A 22,572-nucleotide genomic window follows, 5' to 3' on the forward strand; every position below is an offset into this window, starting at 1 on the left:
GTACTGCAGACAGTAAAAAACCACTAAGATTATCAAGGGAAAGTTCTCTCTCTATTGCACAACACTTTGTACTGCCCAGTTTCTCACTGCTAAGTTTTCTGAAGCCTTACAGGGGAAAGAACTGTAGAGAATGATCTTCTGACCCTCACGGGACGCAATTAATGCCATTACAGGGTTAACACAAACTTTCTTGACTCCTCTAAGAAGGAAGCGTAACACATAAAATCTGTACCATCATTGAAATTGGGGCAACGTTTTACTTTTGTACTATGGAAAGGTATCTCACTTAATCTAGCCAGTTGGAACAAGGTCATTAGAATATGATTGGAGCAATTAAATATAAAAAGGCGATAAAGAACTTTGCTTTACGAGTAGACATTTTTACTGACACGAGAAGAGTTTTATGGAGTGAAGCTGTATGCAAATCAATCAGTTAGGCAAAATGTTTCAACCGACAATGGCCTTGTTCTCACATCCCAACAAACCATAGTTAATGGTTTATGGCAGTGGTTTTCAACCTTTTTGAGTCCTCTGCTCCCTTGACCAACCACTTTTTTGCAGCACCCCTGTGGGGCTCAGGAGCCCAGTTATTGTCTGCAGAGCTGGCAGCCTCTCCCCATTTTTCGAACACCCTCCCATTTGGAGTGTTCCTTCAGCCTCCTCTTCTCTCCTCTGTAGTCCTCCGGGCAGTTGCTGCAGGCCGTCCCTGGTCTCTGAGCTGCCCCCTCCCCGCCCCAAAGAGAGGTGCCTCCCAGAGACACCATTTGCCTGAGGAGCTACAACAAACAGCTATGCACATCTTTGGGAGGCAGGGACTCGAGAAGGCATCAGAGGGAGGGAGGGAAGGAAAGAGGGACAGAGGCCAGTGTTGCCCGTGGCACCCCTGACCATCATTTAAGGCACCCCAGGGTTCCAAGGCACAGTGGTAGAAAACCACTGGTTTATTGTGACCACACTTATCTTGGCCACATTGATTCTCTGCAGCTTATGATGGGAGGAAACAAAACTGAACTACCTTAGTGTTACATTTAAAGCAGGGATTGTAGTTTGTTTCACTCCCCAACCAGGATGTGTAGCCAAGGTTTGTTTTTGTCTTGCTTGTTGGGAGCAAAACAGTCCGTGTCTCCTGGTTTTGACATAATGCGAAGTCACGAATCCTGGTTTATATCCCCTGTGTGCCAGCAGGTGAGAGTCATATTGTCCAGATAGGCACATTCATACCAAACTATTACCTAGTTTCCAAAGACATGTGAATTGGGCTAATATATTCTACGTCAGGAAGGAGGAACCTTCAGATCATGGGCAAAACAAGGCCCACAAGGAAATTTCCCCACCTGCCCCACACCTTACATCATATGACATCAGGTGAAGGGCAGGTAAAGTCACAGCTACACAAAAGCAACCGGGAATCTTAGAATGCACCCCCAATTCGTCTTCTGCAAATGGGGCTTGCATCCAGAGGCTTTTAAATTTGGTACCAAATGCAAGCACTTGCAAGCTCCCGATCAGAGCTCCTGAATGGAGCCAATCCCTGTTGAATGCAAGCCACACTTCCAGCAGGAGTCTTTGCAGCCTTGGCTTGAATTTAAGCCACAACTGCAAAGAAACAACTGGGAGAGCACTTAGAAGTGTCAAATTACTTGATATCAGGTGTTTAGTGGAGAACCTGGCAGTTCCCACTGCCTTGAGCTACAAGTTTTAAGTCCATCTTCACTAACCTGGTGCCATCCACCTGAAAAGCACCAGGTTGCCAAAGGCTGCTTTAATTGAACATCTGTTTTGAATCTATAGTTTAGAGAAAGGTTACTCTGTGATGGTTACAAGGCCTTGCAGAACAGAAGGAAACCAGTTATTTCTTAAATATCTGTGAAACCGAATTTTCAAATAGATATTAGATCGAGTCTGACCATGAATGCAGAAGAATTAAAAGTTTATAAGGGCACTTTGTCAGCGTTCAGAGTAGGAAGGTAGTTGCCCGGTAATTAGGAAAGTTTATTGTTTCAGGATGCATCTTGAGTGTAGTAAGGTACATGATACATACTTGACAATTTAACGGTGGTACTCAGTCACAATGTAAATGTGTTGTACATAAAAATGAAAGGCTAACAAAAGGCAGCCAATATCCAAGGCCGAGGAAAAATTTACTTGCAGAACAGGAATAGGATTTCTGATACTATAAATCCAACTGCACTGCTGAGCAAATGAAAAACGGAAAGGCATCCAGCTTAGAATAGAGCTGAGTCAAACTAGATAAACACACACATTAAATATAGCAGCCTTAAACTAGGTTTTATAGAACACAATGTTCCATTTTATTTGCAGGATCAATGTAAACAGGTTCTGGCGAGAATTCTGTCCTAAGAGTTTGGAAACTTACTAAGTGAATTCTAGATTTGCAAGAGCTGAATGTGAGCTGTAATGCAGCTTTCTCCTGCACCCCCACCATTGTGGAACAGAATGCTGGAATCAAAACAAGTTGTGACCAAGGTTATCCCTTCTGCCACTGGCAATCATTTAGATACTCAAAGCGCAATTGCAGGATTGTTGCCATGGCAAATACAAGTTTTACTGCAATTCCAAATTCTGTGACTGCCGGTAAAGAAACTTAGTTCTGGGATATGTGTATGGATGCAGTGTGCACTTTCAGACTAGTGCAAAGCTGCAGATTCGTGTTTTCCCCTCACATGCATGAAAAATTATCTGAGCTAAACAGCAGCTGGCTTCCTCAGCTTCACTCAGGATTCTCCTGACAACACCAAAGTCTTCAAACCAGCCCAAAGCTTTGCACTATTTATGACTTGATCAAGTTAGCAGGTCTAAATAAGGAGACTTATCACCGCTGCATAAAATGTTAACGTGTTTGCTGAAAATGTTTTCTCCCAAGCCTTTTCAAATTAGTCTATTTCTGCAGTTTTGATTCGTGATGCTTTTATGATTTAATACTGTTTTATTATCTATATTATGTTTTATGTTCTATTACTATGCAGCAAAATAAATATAACCTAGTTTAAATAAAGTCAAGTGAAATGAATGTAATTAGAAGGCAGTGGGTTGCATCCAGTGTGAGTGGAAGACCACTTGCACAATGGAACTTCCTCTCCCCTGCATACCCTTCAAAATCTTCCCTATGGGGTCTACCAGTGGGGGGCTGCAGGAGAGAAGAGAGAAGGGGAAAGCTCTGTTTCACTAGTGGAACAGGACCACTTGATACCACTCAATGTTAATGCAACTGCACATTATTCTTACACGCTAGATGCTAGCACCAGCACCAGAATTGCAGTTAAACTCTTTAACCTAAGTGACACAGGTCTCGGGAGACTTGATTCACGGCTCATTCCCCTATCAGGGACTGCTCATCTTTCCTATCACAAACTGAAGAACCTGCATTCTAGGAAAAAAGCACGAACCATATTTTCTATTCCTCTAACCAAACTCAAGATGTCACTGCTGGAAAGCTACTGTGAAACTGATGCAAAGTTCAGTACAGTACTCCATGAAGCTTTTGTTCCCCAGATGTAAGGTGTTAACCCAAGACATGTGTTCAGACAATGACAAATTTGCTTCCTAACACCTCTTGGTGCTATGTAGACCACTGGTTTGAAGACTAGCTTTATTAAGACTGAATGGGAGATTTTTTAATGGTTCCAGTTACGGCTTTGTGAGGGGAAGGTTGAGCTTCAAACAGTTATGATGAACCACAGAAAGGCTTGCAATGAAGGGGCTAGAGGTTTATACCACCAGTTCCATGGGGCAAATTGCCTCTTCTCTACAAGAAAGGGAATTCTGACTGAACATCAGGAAGAACTTTCTGACAGTTAACAGCTCTTCGACAGTGGAACCGTCTCCCTCGGTTGTGGACTCTCCTTCACTGGTGGTTTTTAAGCAGAGGCTGGATGCCCATCTGTCATGGATGCTTTAGCTGAGATTCCTACATTGTAGGGGGTTGGATTGGATGATCACTACGGTCCCTTTCAACTCTATGATTCTACATGCGTCTGCATGTCGTGGAGGCGGGAGATGTCTTTGGGAAGGAACAACAACAATCAGTTCACACACAGGGAGGGAAAGGCTTTAATAAGTTTTACAGAAGGTGGTGTTTTCATTTTTATCTTCTTTCTTTTTAAATTGTGGGGGACGGGGACGAGGGACAGTTTCCAGCTGGCAGGCTGGATGCCTAGGTCCCCATAGCTCTGTGTGACATTCTGAAAGGTGGGATGGGTGAAGTGCTTTATTTGCTTGTGTTGTTTGAAATCAAACTGCACAGGTCAAGGCACAGTGCTTTGTAGGTGTGGATGCCTCCACTGATCGCCAGTGCTTGTGAAGCCCTGTGCCTTACCTGCAACAGGAGTGTAGAAGGTAGGTGTGGCTTGGTCAAAATGGCTTCACAGGACAAAGAGGGAGGCCTACTGGGCTTATTAGGCTAACACGCTGGAGTACCTGACTGCTGCTTTATATCACAAACTGTTTCACGTGACGATTGCCCATGAATGTGGCCAGATTATGGGGAAACTGATAGTTAAACGGGTATTGCCAAGTGATACACCCCATCAAATGCACACATGAAATAAAGCAGTGTAATCTCCCCCCACCGCTGTCACAACATGCAATGTACCATTATCCATCAATGAACTTCCAAGAACTCAAGACTCTTTCTGAATGGTCATCTGTGGATAAAAGCCACAGTGTGCCAAATCAAAATATTCCAGGAACATTTGTGCAGAGATTAAAATTCTAACATGATGGCTTTTTGGTTTTAGCAAAAGAAAAGCCATACATGTTTTACATAGGTTCAAATGTTTTTCCAGGAGTAATTCTGGGAACGATACGAAACAAACCTGTGTACATGGCAGGCCACTCCTCCACACATCAGTCCCCCAAAGCAGCAGTAACCTCAACTAGTGCTTATAATACTTCAGAAACCAGGAAACCTGAGTCGATAACATAATAACAATCTGGCTTCTAGCTATTTTATTTTCAAACATGGACAGTCAAACACCTTTTTACACCAATACGCCACTTACCCGGACAAGAGCATCATCTATGATGTGATCCCGTCTCACTTTGAGTCGCAAATACGGATTTAACTGCTGTCCTTGAACTAAACTGTAGAGTACGGTGATGCGCCGTTCACTGTACATACGGATTCTGTTGTCATAATACAATCCCAGGTTTTTCGTAACAGCATTCAATATAAAGGGGCACGTCATAAAGGAGAATTTGTTTTCTGTTTCTACCTTGAAGAAGGTGTAATCTTTGTCCATTTCTAGAACGTCATTCAGTGGCTCATTGATAAACTCTTCAAAGGGGATAAGTGGTTTTCGGCAATCTATAGTTTTTACACCAAGTTCCGTTTCCAGTGGGTCTACTCGGGGTCCTTTTTTATTTCTTCTCTCCTCGCCCAGCAGTTCCTGAAGCGTTAGCTCACTGGATTCTGGGATTGGCTCTTCGTCTTCCTCCTCGTTGTGATCCGTGTCCACATCCCCTCCCACTACATTTGCATAGTAAACCATTTTTAAGCACTTTGAAGCAGCGACAATGGCATCGTCATCATTCACTAAGTTGCGACTGTTGAACTCGTTGCTTATGACCTTGTAGGTTATAAGTTGTTGAAACGTTTCCATCATCCGTCGGATCTGGTCTGCGCTATACTTTGACCACAATCTGACCAGCTTTGCTTGAGCTGCCAGGGGTAGCTTACTCATTGCTTTGCAAAACAATGGCAGCGCCATTTCCAGGTACTCAGGACTGTGAAGATTACCATTTTCCATAACGATAATAAACAAGTTGAGATAGTTAGGATCTCGAGAGTACACATTATGGTAAGTCAAGTCACATTCCACATTGGGCGACAAGTACACAAGTGCATTTAAAAAGGCAGATTCTATTTTTTCATTAGAAAGCAATCTATTGTAGACCCGTCTGACTGCATCAATGTCTACAGACACTTCTTCTGGGCCTAATTTTTGTAGGTTGTTATCCCCCTGCGCGGCATCGCCTGTTCTGGATGATGAAGATGATGGTGCAACCGAATCTTCTTCCATGGCAGAAGAACAGGCAGCTTTTTCCTTTTCATCTTCATCCTTATCTTCATCCTTTCCTTGAAGAGATTTCAGTTCTTCCTTAGTATGCTGCTTGGCTTTTCGAAAGCTCTGTACCAAAGCTTCAGCGCTAGAAAATACTCTCCCGATGACACGGATTAAAGGTGAATAGTCCTCTTTTTCTCTACATAGCTCAAGGATTTCATAGACTTTGTCTTCTGTTAAGAATGTCACATCTACAATGTTAAATACAAAGCAGAAAACCTCTGTTGAATTTAGGTTAAAATCTATGTATTAAGCAGAAGGCATTAAGAGACCCACTATTTACCAACTTCAGCAGGCATACAACAACTTTGGCACTTTATTATGACAAAGGAAGATTGAATTAGAAACTAGGGCTGTGTTCAGCGTCACGATAAACCATTCCCCTGGTCTCACAACTCTCCACTGTGCTCTGGCACAGCTGTAAAGGGGGTGCTGCAAAGTTTTTACTTTTGATTTCAATTAACCAGGTTAACAGAATTTAAAATGGTGGTTAATCCTAACCATGGTTTGTTGAAACAAGCCACTTTATTGTATTTTATTTATTCAAATATTTATAGCCTGCCCTATACTGCTTGATCTCAAGGCGGTATAAGTAATTCATTTAAAACAAGGATTCTTCAAATAAAAACAAGGTACATAAAATAAACCAACAGCACTAATCTTAAAACACAAAATGGAACACAGTATAAAGCAACAGACGTGCCCGACTGAATAATCGGTTCTTTATCAGACAACAAAGCAGGGTGCCTGTTTCTGAAGGGAGGGTTTTCCATCACTGGGCACCAGCAAAGAAATGCCTCACTGGCTACCCTTAATGCACGGACAGGTTAGTATAGAGAGATGCTCCTTCAAGTGCCTAGGTCTCCACTTGTTTAAGACTTACCGCTAACACCTTGAAACTGGACCTGAAGCAAATTGGCAGCCAGTGTTAAAGGTAATGCCTTACCTTTAAAGTCATCTCTTGGGCCTTGCATTTCTTTTTTGTTCATTTTTCTGTCAGTGCAGGAGTTGTTGTGGGCACCTTTGGAATTGTTTTCTAGGTAAGCTGAGCTTGTTCCTTTCTTGGAGGGATGAGGATCACAGAGTTTTGCATTAATCTTATAAAGCTCGAGGGCTTTAATGGCTGCTGCATTGTTATCCATACGGAGGAAAGTTGGACAGGAAGCACAAAATTCATTCGTGCAGGCTTCATTTCCACAGCCCTCAGTTAACTGATGGTAGTAGCGTTCTATTAGATGCTTTGCAGCTGCTCGCTTCCTGTACCAAACATCCAAACAGTAAGCACAAGGATTAGTATGGCTTTCATATACAAGCTCATTCAAATGGTCGGCAAAGCACAGATTAGTGAGGCTCTGAAGTAATCTCTCTCAATTTAAGAGATATTGCACATCAAGAGATCCTGAAATGCAAGATGCACCTGCTAAATAATAATAATAATAATAATAATAATAATAATAATAATAATAATAAAAGGTCTGATGCACAGTATAGTTTGTGAATGTGTAAACTAGTCTGCTGTTTCTTTAAAAAAATGTAGATTATCAAAGTCTGGGGCAAAGACCCTCCCCAAACTCAGCATTTCAATGTGATTACTTTCAACTGGAAAGATTTAAGCAACAGAACTTTCAAAAGTACTTAATTAGGACAGGGTTATGGTCAATACTTGTCAGAGTTTGGTTCCAACAAATCATTCAGTTACAAGAATTACTAAGCTCCTCATATATATATGCACTCCTTCTCATTACAGTGGACGCTTGGGTTGTGAATGTGATCCGTGGGGGAAGCTCGTCTGCAACCCGCAGCGCCCGCAACCTGCAGCGCCGCATCTGCCCACGGCCGGGTTGCGATTCGGTGCTTCTGCACATGCGCAAAGCGTGATTTAGCACTTCTGCGCATGCGCCGAAACCTGGAAGTAACCAGTTCCGGTACTTCCGGGTTCGGTGTGGTGCGCAACCCGAAATCGTGCAACCCAAAAAGTCTGTAACCCAAGATATGACTGTATATTGAAATTCACAATAATGGAGAAATTTAGTACAGTAAGTGTATGACTATAACTTGGCTTCTCCAAATGATATGGACTATGAGTCTCATCATCTCTCATTATTAGCAAAACTGCTGGGCTTCCATGCCTCATATGCAAATACATCTGTCTACATTGTAATTCCATGCTGCCATACTATACTAAAACATTTCCCCCCCCTAGTTGTCAGTTTTTAACAGGGATATGTAATTGTCAAGCCAAGTTCAAATCAAGGTTTAAGATCCTGGCTTGCTCTTAAACTGGTGACCATAGTTTCCTGCTTTGGATGAAACAGGGAACAATGGTTAATTAGAGACTCAATGATGAGAACTGATGATTAAAGAACTCAATGATGAGTTTCCAATAGCTGATCTCTTAATGCTTCAGTTTTGCTGGGTAGTACACGGAGCAGAAATGCTCAATATTTCTGCTAGTCTGAGCAAAAACCTGAAGTTATGTCTCAAATAAAATTGTTAAAATATTATTGGGATCATTTCAATTCACCATCGAAGTCAAGACTACAGGAGTTGTAAATCTCTTACATAGAACACGTCTGAATAAATTATTTCATGAAAACTTATGTCTCAAAATATAGTGCTAGGCTAAGAATGGGATGCGGGTGGCGCTGTGATCTAAACCACAGAGCCTAGGACTTGCTGATCAGAAGGTCGGCAGTTCGAATCCCCGTTGCTCGGTCCCTGCTCCTGCCAACCTAGCAGTTCGAAAGCACATCAAAGTGCAAGTAGATAAATAGGTACTGCTCTGGCGGGAAGGTAAATGGCGTTTCCATGCGCTGCTCTGGTTCGCCAGAAGCGGCTTAGTCATGCTGGCCACATGACCCGGAAGCTGTACGCTGGCTCCCTCAGCCAATAAAGCGAGATGAGTGCCGCAACCCCAGAGTCGGCCACGACTGGACCTAATGGTCAGGGGTCCCTTTACCTTTACTTAGGCTAAGAATATATAAGTGAACTCCAAAACACAAATTCTCAATTTTATTTGGAATTATTTTAATGCCCAAATAAAAGCTTCCAGAACTACTCCATGCAGAACTTTATGATATAGACCTAATAACAAGACTTTGCATGCAAAGGACATTCCAAGGAGAGAATATTATTTGATATTAGCCATGCTGTAAGTATTTGAAGTTTAAAACAAATAAAAAACAAAATAAAAAACAACCTTTAAGTGTATGAATCCTCACAAAATTCATGAAGTAATTTTTTGCTAGAGGAATTGGGGGTTTGTGTTCTAAGAAATACTAGCCTAAGCCCTCTGTTTCAAATGATGGCTGCTATACAGATTTATTTTAACAATTTCATACAAACAAGGAAATAAACTAAGTGAAATAGAATGTGTAATTACGTACAGATATTCTTGAGATGATTTATATCCCACATATCTATTGCAACTGGAATACTCAGGACAATTATCATTACTGCACAATTACCTTATGGCTGTTTGCTTCTGAGTAGTTTTCACTGGGACAGTTATGATCTTGAAAACCCTAAGGGGCCTGGGACTAATTATCTGAAAGACTGCCCAATCTTGTTTGAATCTGCCTATATATTGAGCTATTCTACGGAGTGTTCCCATCATGAGAGCAGGTGGTTAATTGTGGATAGGGCCTCTTCCACTGTGGCCCACAACTTTTGGAATATCACTCCATGGTATACCAATGAGGCGCTGAGTTGTAACTTTTTAGGTGCCAAGCAAAACAATAATTTTGTCTCCAGCTTTTGGTGGCACGTGACGGAAACTTATTTTGTGGTTTTGTTTGTGGTTGCTGGGTCTGCTTCTTTGTTTTTTTTAATATCTTGTTTTAATGTAAAAGGAACAGATGCTACTCTATATACTGGAAGAACCGTTTTCGGAAGACAGCAAAGGAAACAAATATGTTGTCAAATTTTATGGGAATGCACGCACTGGCAATTAAATACAATATACTATGGGCCTGACAATTCTTTTACTAACATTAGTATTCTTAGGTTTCACAAGTATTTTATTATCATTCTTCAAATGCATAAATTGGGAATAACTGAAATCTAACTCATCAACCAGTGTTAGACAGAGTTAAGTGTCACAATCACCATGAGTTTAGTTACATATTAATACTAAACCATGGTTTAGTGCTGTGTCAATGAGCCCAAAGCAAAGCCTTGGACTCATATGTATCTCATACAGTTAGGAGAATGACTTTGCCAGCACTTTCTTTTCATTTCCACAGTCCGACCTTGTTGTTATGTGAGAATCAGAGATTGTGGTTTAAATGAACTTTGGTCAGTTACAGAGCAAGCCAGCTTCAAATCATGGATTATGAAACTGGCTTGTATAACTGATTAGTTATAATCCTGGATCTCTGGTTCATACACAAGCCGGAATTAGAAGTAACAAAGTAAAGACTAGTGAAGTCCTTCTAGCTGTGAGAGAGGATTCTGCAAACTTGTAGCCTCACTTGGGATCTTTCCTGCTTCTGTACATACATAACCATGGTTTAGTGTTACATGCAAACCAGCTTTGGTACTCCCTCTAGCTCTGAACGTCACAGTAAACAAAAAAGCAAAGTAAGGTTCTCAGAGGAAGCTGGTTAAAAATGCCTGATATTTTGACTCATTTCCCCCTTGGTCCTCTTCTAACCAAGTTACACATCAACAATATTTGACATCAGTTGTTTCCACCCTATCAAATCTGTTAGAGCAGGAAGAGCGTTAATTGCTTTCTTCTTTTAAGTATTATCTAGACTAATGAATGGATTTTGCCCACTTACAAACAGTTTAACTCCATATTAGCAGTTAGTTGAGCCGTTGGCAAATAAAAGAATCTGAGTTAAATTATTTTGATCTAATAAATATGATGGAATTAAATTGCAGCTGTAGCTTCAAAAATTAGATTATTTCAAGTTATAATAATATGAAAAGCACAAGTATAATGAAGCAAATTATTTACAGTTATTAATACTAGTATGACAATGTATAGCCTGCCTTTCAACCCAAAGATTTCCAATGTGGTCCATTACAAAACATAAAATATATAAATCACCACAAAAAAGCCACACAGGATATAAACCAGGTATCATAAACCAGAAACACTGAAATAACAAGAAGCAGAAATTACAAAGTCTGGTAGTTAGAGCAGTACCTTTTCTACTCATGAGCCTGACCTAGTATTTTCTGTAGCACTAAACAATTGGACACTGCTTAATTTTAGTTGTATATAATAAAAGTTGAAGAAGCCTCTGGTTGTGATCCAGAGCAGTCATTTATATTCCCATACAGAATGAGCACATGGTGGGTGATGTGACATTTTTCACTGGCACAGTTTACCTGCCAAGGCAGCGAGCTGTAATTCACCTTTAGGAGCAGCTTGCGTTATTGGCTCTAGGAACTGTCATAGCAAAAACATCAAAGAGATCTATGGATTGGATCCTTGCCAAGTTAGCTGCACTTGGATTCCACTGAAATAAGTAGCAAAAGTCAAGTCATGACTAACGTGATTTCCCATTGATTTCAACATACCTAATCTAGGCAAATGATCGTGTTCTCAATGTACCTAATCTGGGCAAACCATCATGTTGAAGAAGTGAACAATGAATAATTTTTCTCAAGTACAACTTAAAGGTAGCTGCTGAAGAATGGAGGTAATGCAACTCTGATGTTGCATCTGGGTTTCACACAAAATATACCAAATGCACTCTTTTGATATGCTCGTTATACTTACATTCGGCTAGCTTCAATATTTTCAGAGTGAGGTTCTCCTGGTGATCTGTAAAGGTTTAAATAAAAATGTGAGCATTTCGTATGCAGCTAAGAGGAAAAGTGATACAACTAGCATATTATGTGATTCATTAATACCAATAACATACCGTCTTTTTCGCTCTATAACACGCACCTGACCATAACACGCACATAGTTTTTAGAGGAGGAAAACAAGAAAAAAATATTCTAAACGAAACAGTGGATGTATGATTTTTGTGGTTCATGCTGTGGCCACAGATGTGATCTGACGGTGAGTTTGGGGTAGCCCAATGCAAAAATCCTGAGGATCCATGTGGATCCATGCTTTGTAACCACGTTTTTGCGCCATTGCAGCCCCATGAAACAGTGGGTGTGTGTGTGGTTTTTGGTGCAGGCTGTAGCCATGGATATGCTATGTGATCTGATGGTGAACTTGGGGTGACCCAGTGCAAAAACCCTGAGAATCCATGTGGATCCGTGCTTTGTAACTACGTTTTAAGTGGGGAGCAAAGGAAAAGCATTCAAGGGACAAGGATGCTAATAATGCAGAAGAGGGGTTTAAGGGAAGAAGGAGCACACGTGGGGTGTGTGGAGAAGGATGCGGCTAATAATGCAGAAGAGGGGTTTAAGGGGAGAAGGAACACGCGTGGGGTGTGCGGAGAAGGATGTGGCTAATAATGCAGAAGAGGGGTCTAAGGGGAGAAGGAACACACGTGGGGTGTGTGGAGAAGGATGCGGCTAATAATGCAGAAGAGGGGTCTAAGGGGAGAAGGAACACACGTGGGGTGTGTGGAGAAGGATGCGGCTAATAATGCAGAAGAGGGGTCTAAGGGGAGAAGGAACACACGTGGGGTGTGTGGAGAAGGATGCGGCTAATAATGCAGAAGAGGGGTCTAAGGGGAGAAGGAACATGCGTGGGGTGTGTGGAGAAGGATGCTGCTAATAATGCAGAAGAGGGGTTTAAGGGGAGAAGGAACACGCATGGGGTGTGTGGAGAAGGAGCTTTTCGGCGAGCTGAGCGGGGAGAAGGGAGGGAAAGAGCACTGTTGCTTTAAAGGAGCCAACCGGACAGCAGCCACTTACAGCAGTGTAAGCAGCTCCTTTCGTCTCCCGCTTTGCTCCTTCTCTCCCTCTTTGCTGCTTTACACAGCTAATGGCAAATCCCCTGCAACCCAAGTCCTGCTCAGCGGATCAGCTGAGACGCTGGGAGAATCGTAATTTCCCCCTCTCCCTCATCCCGTGCCCTCCTGTCCCCAGCAGCCTTTTTAAAAACTTTTTTACTGGTTTTCACTGCGCTCGTGGCTCAGAGCCCTCCTGTGCCCTGCCGTCCCTCTGCAGCCTCATTGCTCCGTTTAGAGAGCGCACGGACCTTTGCTAGCTGAGGCTGCAGCAGCTGTTGCTGGCTACGCGGCGCTTTTTCCGGCTCGCTATGGCTCCCGTCTATCCCTCCTCCCATGTAAGCGGCTGCTACCCGCTTTGCTGCCATGGCTCTCCTTCCCTCCCTCCTCCTCAGCTCCTCCCCCTCCTCCTGGCTGTAAAGCAAGCAAAGCTAAAGCCATGCAAAGTGGGACAGAAGCCCTGCAAGCGGCTCCCGCTTTGCTTGACTCAGCCATGGCTCCGGTCGAGTGCATTCACTCCGTAACACGCACAGGCATTTTCCCTTACTTTCTAGAGTCCTACTGATTTCAAATCAAAGTTACCGTATTTTTTGCACCATAACACTCACTTTTTTCCTCCTAGAAAGTAAGGGGAAATGTCTGTGCATGTTATGGAGGAAATGCCTACGGGTGGCATGCCTACAGATTTTCCTCCTCTAAAACCTATGTGCGTGTTATGGTTGGGTGCGTGTTATAGAGCGAAAAATACGGTACCTATAGGTTAAGGCTGCTTACAGCAATACAAGAACAGATATAAGCTGCTCATCATATACTCAAAGTTGTCTACTTTTGCAATTATCAACTTTTACATATTGTACACCTCTTTTACATAGTACTTTCTATTCTCACATCAAATGCTTCATAAAAACCATTGTTTACAATACTTCCGCATTTTTAGCTGTCCCAATAATTTGTCACTTTCTTATCATTATTTTGCCAGTACCAGCTCAGCTGAGCTATATTAATCCTTGTGCTATATTAAAAAGTGGCCTTGGTATGTTTCGAGATTCCAACAAGCCTATGTTTCTAAGATTTCCAGAAGCTCAGCTGACAGTGTTGTATTATTAGTAAGTATAAAGGAGTTTTTTAGGTTGTTCAGATATCCAAAGTTCTGTGCTTGTTAAAACTTTATTCTACAACAGTGCTGGTTTTCTACAAGGGCACAGCCCTTTCTGTGATGATTTTGCATTTGTAGAATACCCTCCCCAGGAAAATATTTTTATCTCTTCTTTCTTCTAGCCAGCATTTGAAAAAATTTATGGCACTGTTTTATCTGCTATCTTTTAAATGTCATTTTATTGCTTTTCAAAAAAAAAAAATATTATGGAATTTCAGTGTATCAGTGTTGTTACATGATGCTGAAAACTGCCTTGTAGAGGACAAATTCTCTGAAAGGTAGGTTAGCAGCCATTAAATAAATGCAGTGTAGAATGTATTTGTTTATTTGAACAAAAGCATTTTAAAATTAAACATAACACGCTTAAGAAGTTTAGAAAACATCAAAGTTATCATTATTTAGCTCACCCCTGCCAAAACCAAAAGGTTTGCTTTTGTTTAATAAATTTCGTTACAAGTGCTAAGTTTTCAGCCCCAAATAGCACTGCAGAAAGCATGATCGCAACACACCCACCCACTAATCTGAACACTGCAGCATGAGCTAGCAATTTTATATGGTGGCTCAATTCCAATGCCACTCAAAGGAACTTCTCCATTCTGCAAGAAGTTGCCTCCACTGTAACTCCTAGGATAGACAAAGCAAAGGCATGCAAGTCTGCTGCACTTGGCAATTTCACCAAGTTTCTGGAACAAAATCATTGTTTCAGCCAAATTGAGCACGCATTGTCAGCAAGATACCATGAAGATCTCTCCTCAAATCTATGCATTCTTTCATTTTCTTCTAAGGTTGGACTGTGGTGGACTGCTTCTGGCAATTACTGAACCAGAGACAGTCTCCCCTATATAACAACTCAGGGGGACAACAACGTTTTATAGAATATTAACACTGATATTCAGAGCAATATAAAGAAAGGATAGACACTTCAAAAGTATTTGCCTCAATGGTGTCCTCCTAAAGACTACTTGCTAATAATTAAGCTGTTATGGAAGCATAAAAAGCATTATTTGCATTTGAAACACCATTTTAAAAAAAAGTTCATGACAATTACCTTTTACAAGCTGTGGCCATTCGGTGACATTGGGGTGATCACAATTTTGTGTTGTTGATTAAAAACAGGTTGTCGCTGGTCCTCTTGTGCTGGGCCAAGCATAGGCTTAATAGTGCTAAATGAATAAAGTTAGGCTTAGTTAAACATCCTCAAGTTCATGTTTCAAAATAGGCAATTAAACGAACAATTGTGATCATTAGCCAACACACACTCTTGTGTTGCAAGAAATCTTAACACAAATATATATAATAATTCTGCTGCCAAAACTAAGTTCCAGCCTTTACAAATCAACTTTTGAATTTGTCTAGATTCAATGCAAGACATTTCCCAGAGTCCAGTCGTAGTTGGGCAGTTCATTAAAGCCAGGCTATTGAAACGAAATCCATGAAAGACAGAAATGATGATGGCCAGAAAACCTTGTGGAATGGAGAAGATATTTTTACTTCCACTTCTGGTAGTCTTTAGCCATGCACTTTCACTCAGGCTTAAAGTCATGCCTGGAGCTATGCATTGCAACTGTGCCTAGAAGAGCTTTCTACCAATTCCACTACCCTGCATTACTTTAGAAAGAACCATCCTTAACGATGGCTCAAAATATTAAGCTGGTTTAAGGTTAATTCCGAAAACTGCTTTCTGATGTAGGTCATAAGAAAACATGTTACAATAAAGATCTAGAGATTGCATTTGTTCCCTATTGACCTCCAGGATCAATTCAAGGTGTGGTTCATGATAAAAAAAAGATCTACAATAGGATATGCCCCAATATACCCAGAGGCCATCTCCAGCCTTGTGCATTACTATGAAATTTTAAGAGTGTCCTCTTTCATTATTCATGTGTCAACTTAGGAATGTAAGGAAGTGTACAGAGGTGGCTAACCTGTAATTACAGGTTACAGGTTTGCCCTTGAGACTCACTAAGACAAATCTATACATTTCCTAGAAGTGCATATTATCTTTTATATAGGTTGGCCTTTGATGGCCCAGGATAGAATGGCCGGAAGGTCTATTTTAATATTGGTAAAGGCTGTATTTCTGGCATCACCCACTTCAGCCTATGAGATGAGGCCACTATACAACACATTTCTTTGTAAAACTTAGTACGGACACCAGTCACAATTTTATTACAATTAATTAGTAATTCCACCACAAGGTACTTCACCACTAGATTCAGCTTTAGTGGCCACCAAAAATTCAAAGAAAAAAATACAGCCTATTACATCCATGGCTCTTTATATACAAGAACCTCTCATCCCTTCTCAGACCTGTTTTTGCAGACATCACGAGGCAGCTAGTGGGTAGAATGCTGACCCACTCCTTTCTAATTACAGCAAGAACAGCTGTATGGACCCTGTCCCCCCATGACATGGGGTGATTAATGAGTAACTGCCTATTATTTAGAATGCACTTTTGAATCCCAGTAGTCCTCTCACAGGAAACACCTATCACACCAATGTCCTAGTCTCTCAGGACCACTTCAGACATCACATTTTTAAGTGTATACGTCAAGCATCTTAGATTTATGCCTAAAAAAATGTGAAGTGTGAGCGCAACAAACACGTGCTTGCAAATGTATGTATCAAAAGACCTGAGACTGGCTGAACTTTCCTGCTGAGTGTTTACTTGGTGGAAACGTGGGGTTTAATTCCATGAGATTTGCAGTGGCCTTCGGACGGCTTCTGTTGACCTTGACAAGGTTTAACAGCTACTGTTCTAAAAATTTCCCACAATGCAAACTAATGAAAAACACAGGATGAAAATAATGCAGTTTACAATGGTTGGACTCTTCTTTTCAGCAACCCATTTGTAGTGGACATTTCCATTTCAAAATTTTACCTGTCAACTGTCTCCTGTGATCTGGCTTCTCTGGTATAAGATGTAAGGCTGATCTTCTACTCTGTCATGTCGCTGTCAGCCAGTGATTATTCAGCAACACTCGTACCCACAGCACCCCGAGGCCACCCACTGGCTTTTTGCTCTCCAGCTGAAGACTTCCATTGCTGAAACGGAACCAATTAATGTCTTACCTAATTCTATAATCTGATCTTATCTGTTCTTACGTACAAAATTTTAAACCCTTAACCTGAAGAGAAAAAAAAATCACTAAATTTTCTCAACTCACTCTTTCCATATCTGACTATAAAGCATTTGGCAAATAAGAATATTCTGAAGTATGAGTGATATCCAAATGTGGTGTCCCGCTTGCACAACAGACATCTTCTTGTGTAAACTGGACTTAAGACTCCCTTTCTCTTCCCCTGCAGTCCCCCATTTGCTTTATAGGGATGGGGGGCAGGAATGGGGAGGAGAGGAATAGGAAGTTCTGTTGCATCTACTGGTGCAGCACTAGATCTCTCCCTATAAACATTTTTTGCAGAAATCTGAAACACTGTCTGCACCCAGGTTTAGGATAGCCATGCACATCAGAACCCCGTTTACAGAGCGGAGCAGATGGATAGAGAGCAGTGTTTCCCTAGGTAGCAAGACCAGTGGTCAAGGATGATGGGAACTGTAGTCCGAAAACAGCTGGAGACCCAAGTTTGGGAGACACTGTCTTAGAGGTAGTTTAAAATGGAGGATAGACAAAACACTTAAAATTGCCATCCAATTCCCAGCTCGGGGGAAGCTGGCAATGTCCTGTGGCTGAAACCTAGAAAGCTGCTGCCAGTCAGTGAAGACAGTACTAAGCTAGATGGGCCAAGGGTGTGACTCAATATAAGGCAGCTTCCTATGCTCCTAATTGATAAAGCAATACCATCCCTGTTATGGAGGACAATTTGCCATAGGGTACTTTTGGTTGTAGTCCAAAAACAGCTGGAGACCCAAGTTTGGGAAACCCTGTACTAGTGTTTGGCTGAGCTGACCTAGTCCCAGAACATATTTATTCTTTGCCTATAGTATCCTAGAATAGAAACACTTCTGTTTATTTCTTCATAGCTATTACCAATTTGCAATCCCTGTAAGTGACTGCTCTCTATGTATAAAATGGGATGCCTTTGGGGCGCAATGAAATATACTAATGAAACTAAAAACTGCCAGAATCCCTTGGCCAAAGGCCAAATTTCATCATCTCTTATTTTATTCTACGGATGAACACATTTTCCAAGAGGTGAATTTATGCTTGAGAACATGGTGCTCACATGAGCCTTGTGCCCTATGTTCTATCATCTCGATAGAGCTGGCCCTATTGTTATACGAATTTCCGCTCTCCAATTACATAACACAAAAAGTCAACTAGGGACCTAAAATAAGAGGCATGCAACACACACCTCCAAATCTCAAGCTGAGTGTTCAAAATGAAATTGTGCAAGGAATGAATGCATGGTCAATAGTGATCAACCTTGCCCATCTTATTAAAGTTGGGAGCAACTTTCTGGACAGCAAAGCAGGTGGGCTGACCCAGAGATGCTGTGAGTGCAAGTGTAGCTGAGCAGTCACTGGCTGCCACCCGAGGTTTCGATCTCAGAAATCATCCAAGAACTGACAGATTATGCATGTGAAAGCAGCATAACAAAGAACAGTTTAAAAGCAAATTCAGCTAGAAGTCAGCTTTCATAATCAGTGTCATTCCAACATAATTTTCCTTTCACATAATAGCTGATATTGGGCGCAAAGTACAATTTTCACAGTTAAGACCACCAGTAATTTACTGTCTGCAAACAGCATTCGCTTGCAAAGGCTGCCTATTCATTTTGGTTGGGAGTGGGCTGGAAGGGGCACCTACAAACAGGTTTTCAATATGGAAAATGCAACCCTGTAAAGGAGATATAACTGTCTTGCTCTCTATTTAGGTGTCTTATTTTATTTCTCTTGTTCAAAAACTAGTGCACAAAGGAAATAATTTGGTAAGACTTCATGATTCCTACTATACCAAATTAAAAGCTGCTGTTGTACTGGATATTTTAAAACCCCACCAACAGCAAGCAGCATGTCTGAATTTCAGCATGTATTTCATCATGCAACAATAAAATCAGAGTGCAGTTAAAACTAGCTTGCTTTGTGGTAACCAGACTAAAACTGGTTACTTAATATAAGATGTTAAAATAAAGTGAATTAGGACTGTTTCCAGGAACGTGGTAGCAACATGAGATTTTTGACATTTAGCCAATTGACAAAAAGGTGACACTGGAACAGAATAATACCAGATGAGCCGTCAAAAATGTTCACACTTACAAAAGGTATGCCATTCATTATGCATACTAAAAGTTCATTCAGCACTTAAGGTAAGACAAAAGCTGATCCAATTTATATTCTTTCCACAAGCAACTAGCATACAGTAGACAAGTTATTCTTGGTTTGTGGAGCAACATGCAGGCTACATCATTCATATGGTTAGCCTGCTAATTAATGGAAACTGCAAATTTTCAAAAGACCATAGCACATGATATGGCAATCAAGTACTCAAATATTCAGCGCTTTATAATATCTTCATAAATATTGTTTTCTTTCATAAATTTGTTCTCCGTAAAGCTGTTTTATTAAGAGAAATTATTTCTGCTGAAAAGAACACAATATCTAAGATTCTACATACCATGTTCTTCCAGTACTTCAGCAGGTTGCTCTTGCACGTTGCCAAACGGCCTTCAATTGGCTGCGGACCTAGAATACAATATCTTACTTCAGTTTTTTTAATCAGTTATATAAAGATTAAGATCGCCTAATGCATAAAATCTACATGATGCTCTTTTAGATGTTCATTTGTGCTGTACTATTTACTGCACTCAGGATAAATAAAAATGATTGTAAAAAAACCCACACATCTAAAAAAATGAATTGGATTTTTACTCTTGTAAATGGTTTTTAAGTACTGAAAGTTTCTTATTTTCTAAAAACAGCCTGCTTAAAATTAAATGTAGAACCAAGAATGTTACGCCGGTGTTTATAATTTCTTAAAACAAGAAAAATGGTCACTTATCATGAACACTGGCCTGGTTCACATCACATTAAAACAGAGACAAAATTCCCTGGTTTCCTGTGAAGAACCGGCATGCTTCTGCTCATGGTTTGTTTGAACAGAAACAAACCATGAGCTTAGATTCGGATGATACAACAAGTCAGACCATGCTTTGTTTCCTGACAGTAGCAGGAGTGGGAGAGAATCAAACTGCCTGCAATTTCAGCAGCTTCTGCCAGCATGCTGCTTGTTCACATTAAACCGTAGCTTAAAGTAACTACAACAAAGGGTTATAGCTCAGTGGTTGCAGAGCACATGCTTTGCATTCAAAAGATTCCAGGTTCAATCCCAGTATCTGTGGGTATGGCTGTGAGAGACCCCTCTCTGAAACCTAGCAGAGTCACTGCCAGGAGACTATACTGAGTCAGATAGACCAATGATCTGACTCTAATTCATAGCAAAGTTCTTTGTACGAAATAAAGGTGAACAATGTTTTATAAAACTTGTCTGATTTTGAGGTTGAGTTTTCTTTTTGATTATATGTTTGTTATGCAAATGACAAATGAGCCCTTGTTAAAAGAGAGAGAAAATACTATCTTCTTCCTCACTAGATCATCATCAAGTACAGTGGTACCTCGGGTTATAGACGCTTCAGGTTACAGACTCCGCTTGGACTACATGGAACTGGCGGAAATGACTGGCAGAATCCGAGACCAGGGAAAAGAGTCGGTGGAAGAAGATTGGAAGAAATTTAAAGACTATTTACAGAAATATTGCAAAATTAATGAATGCTAGAATGATGTCAGAATGAAGTTAAGTGGTTTAAGCAGCAATGTTATAAAGGTGTATGAAAAATGGGTTATTAACAGGTAGAACTCAAAGTTATATTATATTAAGTTAAAGGATTAAGATAAAAACAAAGAGGGAAAGAAATTGCTGAATTAATAAATGGAATACAAATAAATGGAATACAAATAAATGGAATACAAAAAAGGGAGGTGTGAGGAGGTCAGGGAAGTAAGGATATGAATATATGATATGAAAAGATTGATGTGTTTCCTTTTTAATTTTTTTTAAATCTTTTTTCTGTATTTTGCATTTTTCTTTTTTTATTTTTATTTTTGTCTTCTCTTCTATTCTTTTTATCTATGTAATTTTTTTTCTTTGAAAACTTAATAAATATCATTAAAAAAAAATACAGACTCCGCTAACTCAGAAATAGTACCTCGGGTTAAGAACTTTGCTTCAGGATGAGAACAGAAATCGTGCGGCAGCGGTGCAAGACCCCATTAGCTAAAGTGGTACCTCAGGTTAAGAACAGTTTCAGGTTAAGAACAGACCTCCGAAACAAATTAAGATCTTAATCAGAGGTACCACTGTATACCTAACTGAGTGAACTTGCATTTTCCTATTTTTACAGTGATTTCGCTCAGATCTCAGTATGAACATTTATAAACAAGTACACAATACCGGCTAGGGCATCTCTGTGGCCTACCTGGAGGGGGGGGGGAGGGAAGTTGAAGCTGTACAGATGCATGAGCAGGAATGCTGGATTGGCTCTGCTGGTGTATCTGCGCAGCCCCAGGCACACCAATGCCTTGCTCAGTCCAGCCTAGATGTTGGGCCAGGGGCTCCGCCACACCACACCGGTCACAGTACATTTCCTTTTAGAAAAATAAATTGCTTTGCCCTAACCAACCCCAGCTTCTAGGAAGTTTGGAGGGCTTAGCTTTTTAAACAAAGGCCACATTCTCATGTCACACTAAACTAAGGCTCGCCACAATATGCATGAATCGGAATAACCCTGTGCATGTTTCAAATCATGTGGTTCTCCCACGCTCCCCTGTGTAACCAGAACAACAACTTCAGAGGCATTTACTTTCAGTTTCCATTAAACTCAACTTGTCATTCTGGTTTAACCCAGGACTGTGGTTTAACACCAACTATGGTCCGTTTCAAAGTAAGCCAATTTCAAACCATCAGTTATTAAGTCAGCTTATACTGAAAAGGACCACAGTTAGTGATAAAATATGCTCCCAGTTTCAGACAAAATGACAAGCACAGTTTAAGGGGAAATGAAAGCAAAAGCTTCTCCTTCCAGTTGCATGAGAGGACAGGACACGCGCATCTAAGGATTGGTTGGGCTTGCTTTAGTTTTTGCATTTCGTGGTTTAGCCGGATGTGCAAATGTGGCCAAAGACATATGGGTAAAAAAATGTCCATATTTATTTAGAAAATGTATATCACAGGCTTCGTCACAAGACCCCAGGAAAAATTACAATTCTAAAAAGAGTGAGCACAAGTTTGGGGTTGTTTGCTGCTTTATGTTTCTGGGGTTCACAAGGCAATAGTTAGGCAATATAGAGGAGTGGAAGTAAAACAGAAAGAAGCAACCTGGATACAAAGTCTAACCTTCCATATAGTGCTCTATTCATTTACAGCAAATATGACTAAGCAACTACATTAGCCAATTAGTATACAGCACAGTTTAGGAAAAATACAGTATTGTCAATGAGGGATTAGAT

At 40.8% G+C, this 22,572-nt stretch overlaps 1 protein-coding gene across 7 annotated transcripts in view; it reads right to left on the reverse strand.

Annotated features, from left to right (window-relative positions):
- UBE3A (ubiquitin protein ligase E3A) overlaps window positions 1-22,572 on the reverse strand; it is a 38,891-nt gene that overhangs the window by 10,898 nt on the left and 5,421 nt on the right. For 2 of the 7 annotated variants that reach the window (XM_083501704.1, XM_083501705.1), the window contains 6 exons: window positions 19,685-19,752; window positions 16,990-17,153; window positions 15,157-15,271; window positions 11,818-11,862; window positions 7,030-7,340; window positions 5,022-6,274 (listed from right to left, as the gene is read on the reverse strand). In XM_083501704.1, the coding sequence (XP_083357830.1) occupies window positions 5,022-6,274; window positions 7,030-7,340; window positions 11,818-11,862; window positions 15,157-15,176 (1,629 nt within the window). In that variant the 5' untranslated portion in view covers window positions 15,177-15,271; window positions 16,990-17,153; window positions 19,685-19,752. Of the gene's footprint in view, window positions 1-5,021; window positions 6,275-7,029; window positions 8,701-9,042; window positions 11,655-11,771; window positions 11,863-15,156; window positions 15,272-16,989; window positions 17,154-19,684; window positions 19,753-22,572 lie in introns of all 7 variants that reach the window. The other 5 variants (XM_083501706.1, XM_083501707.1, XM_083501708.1 and 2 more) reach the window with 4 other exon arrangements.

The sequence above is a fragment of the Podarcis liolepis genome (genome assembly GCF_965112155.1).
Source record: "Podarcis liolepis genome assembly, chromosome: 4".
Lineage (NCBI taxonomy): Eukaryota > Metazoa > Chordata > Lepidosauria > Squamata > Lacertidae > Podarcis > Podarcis liolepis.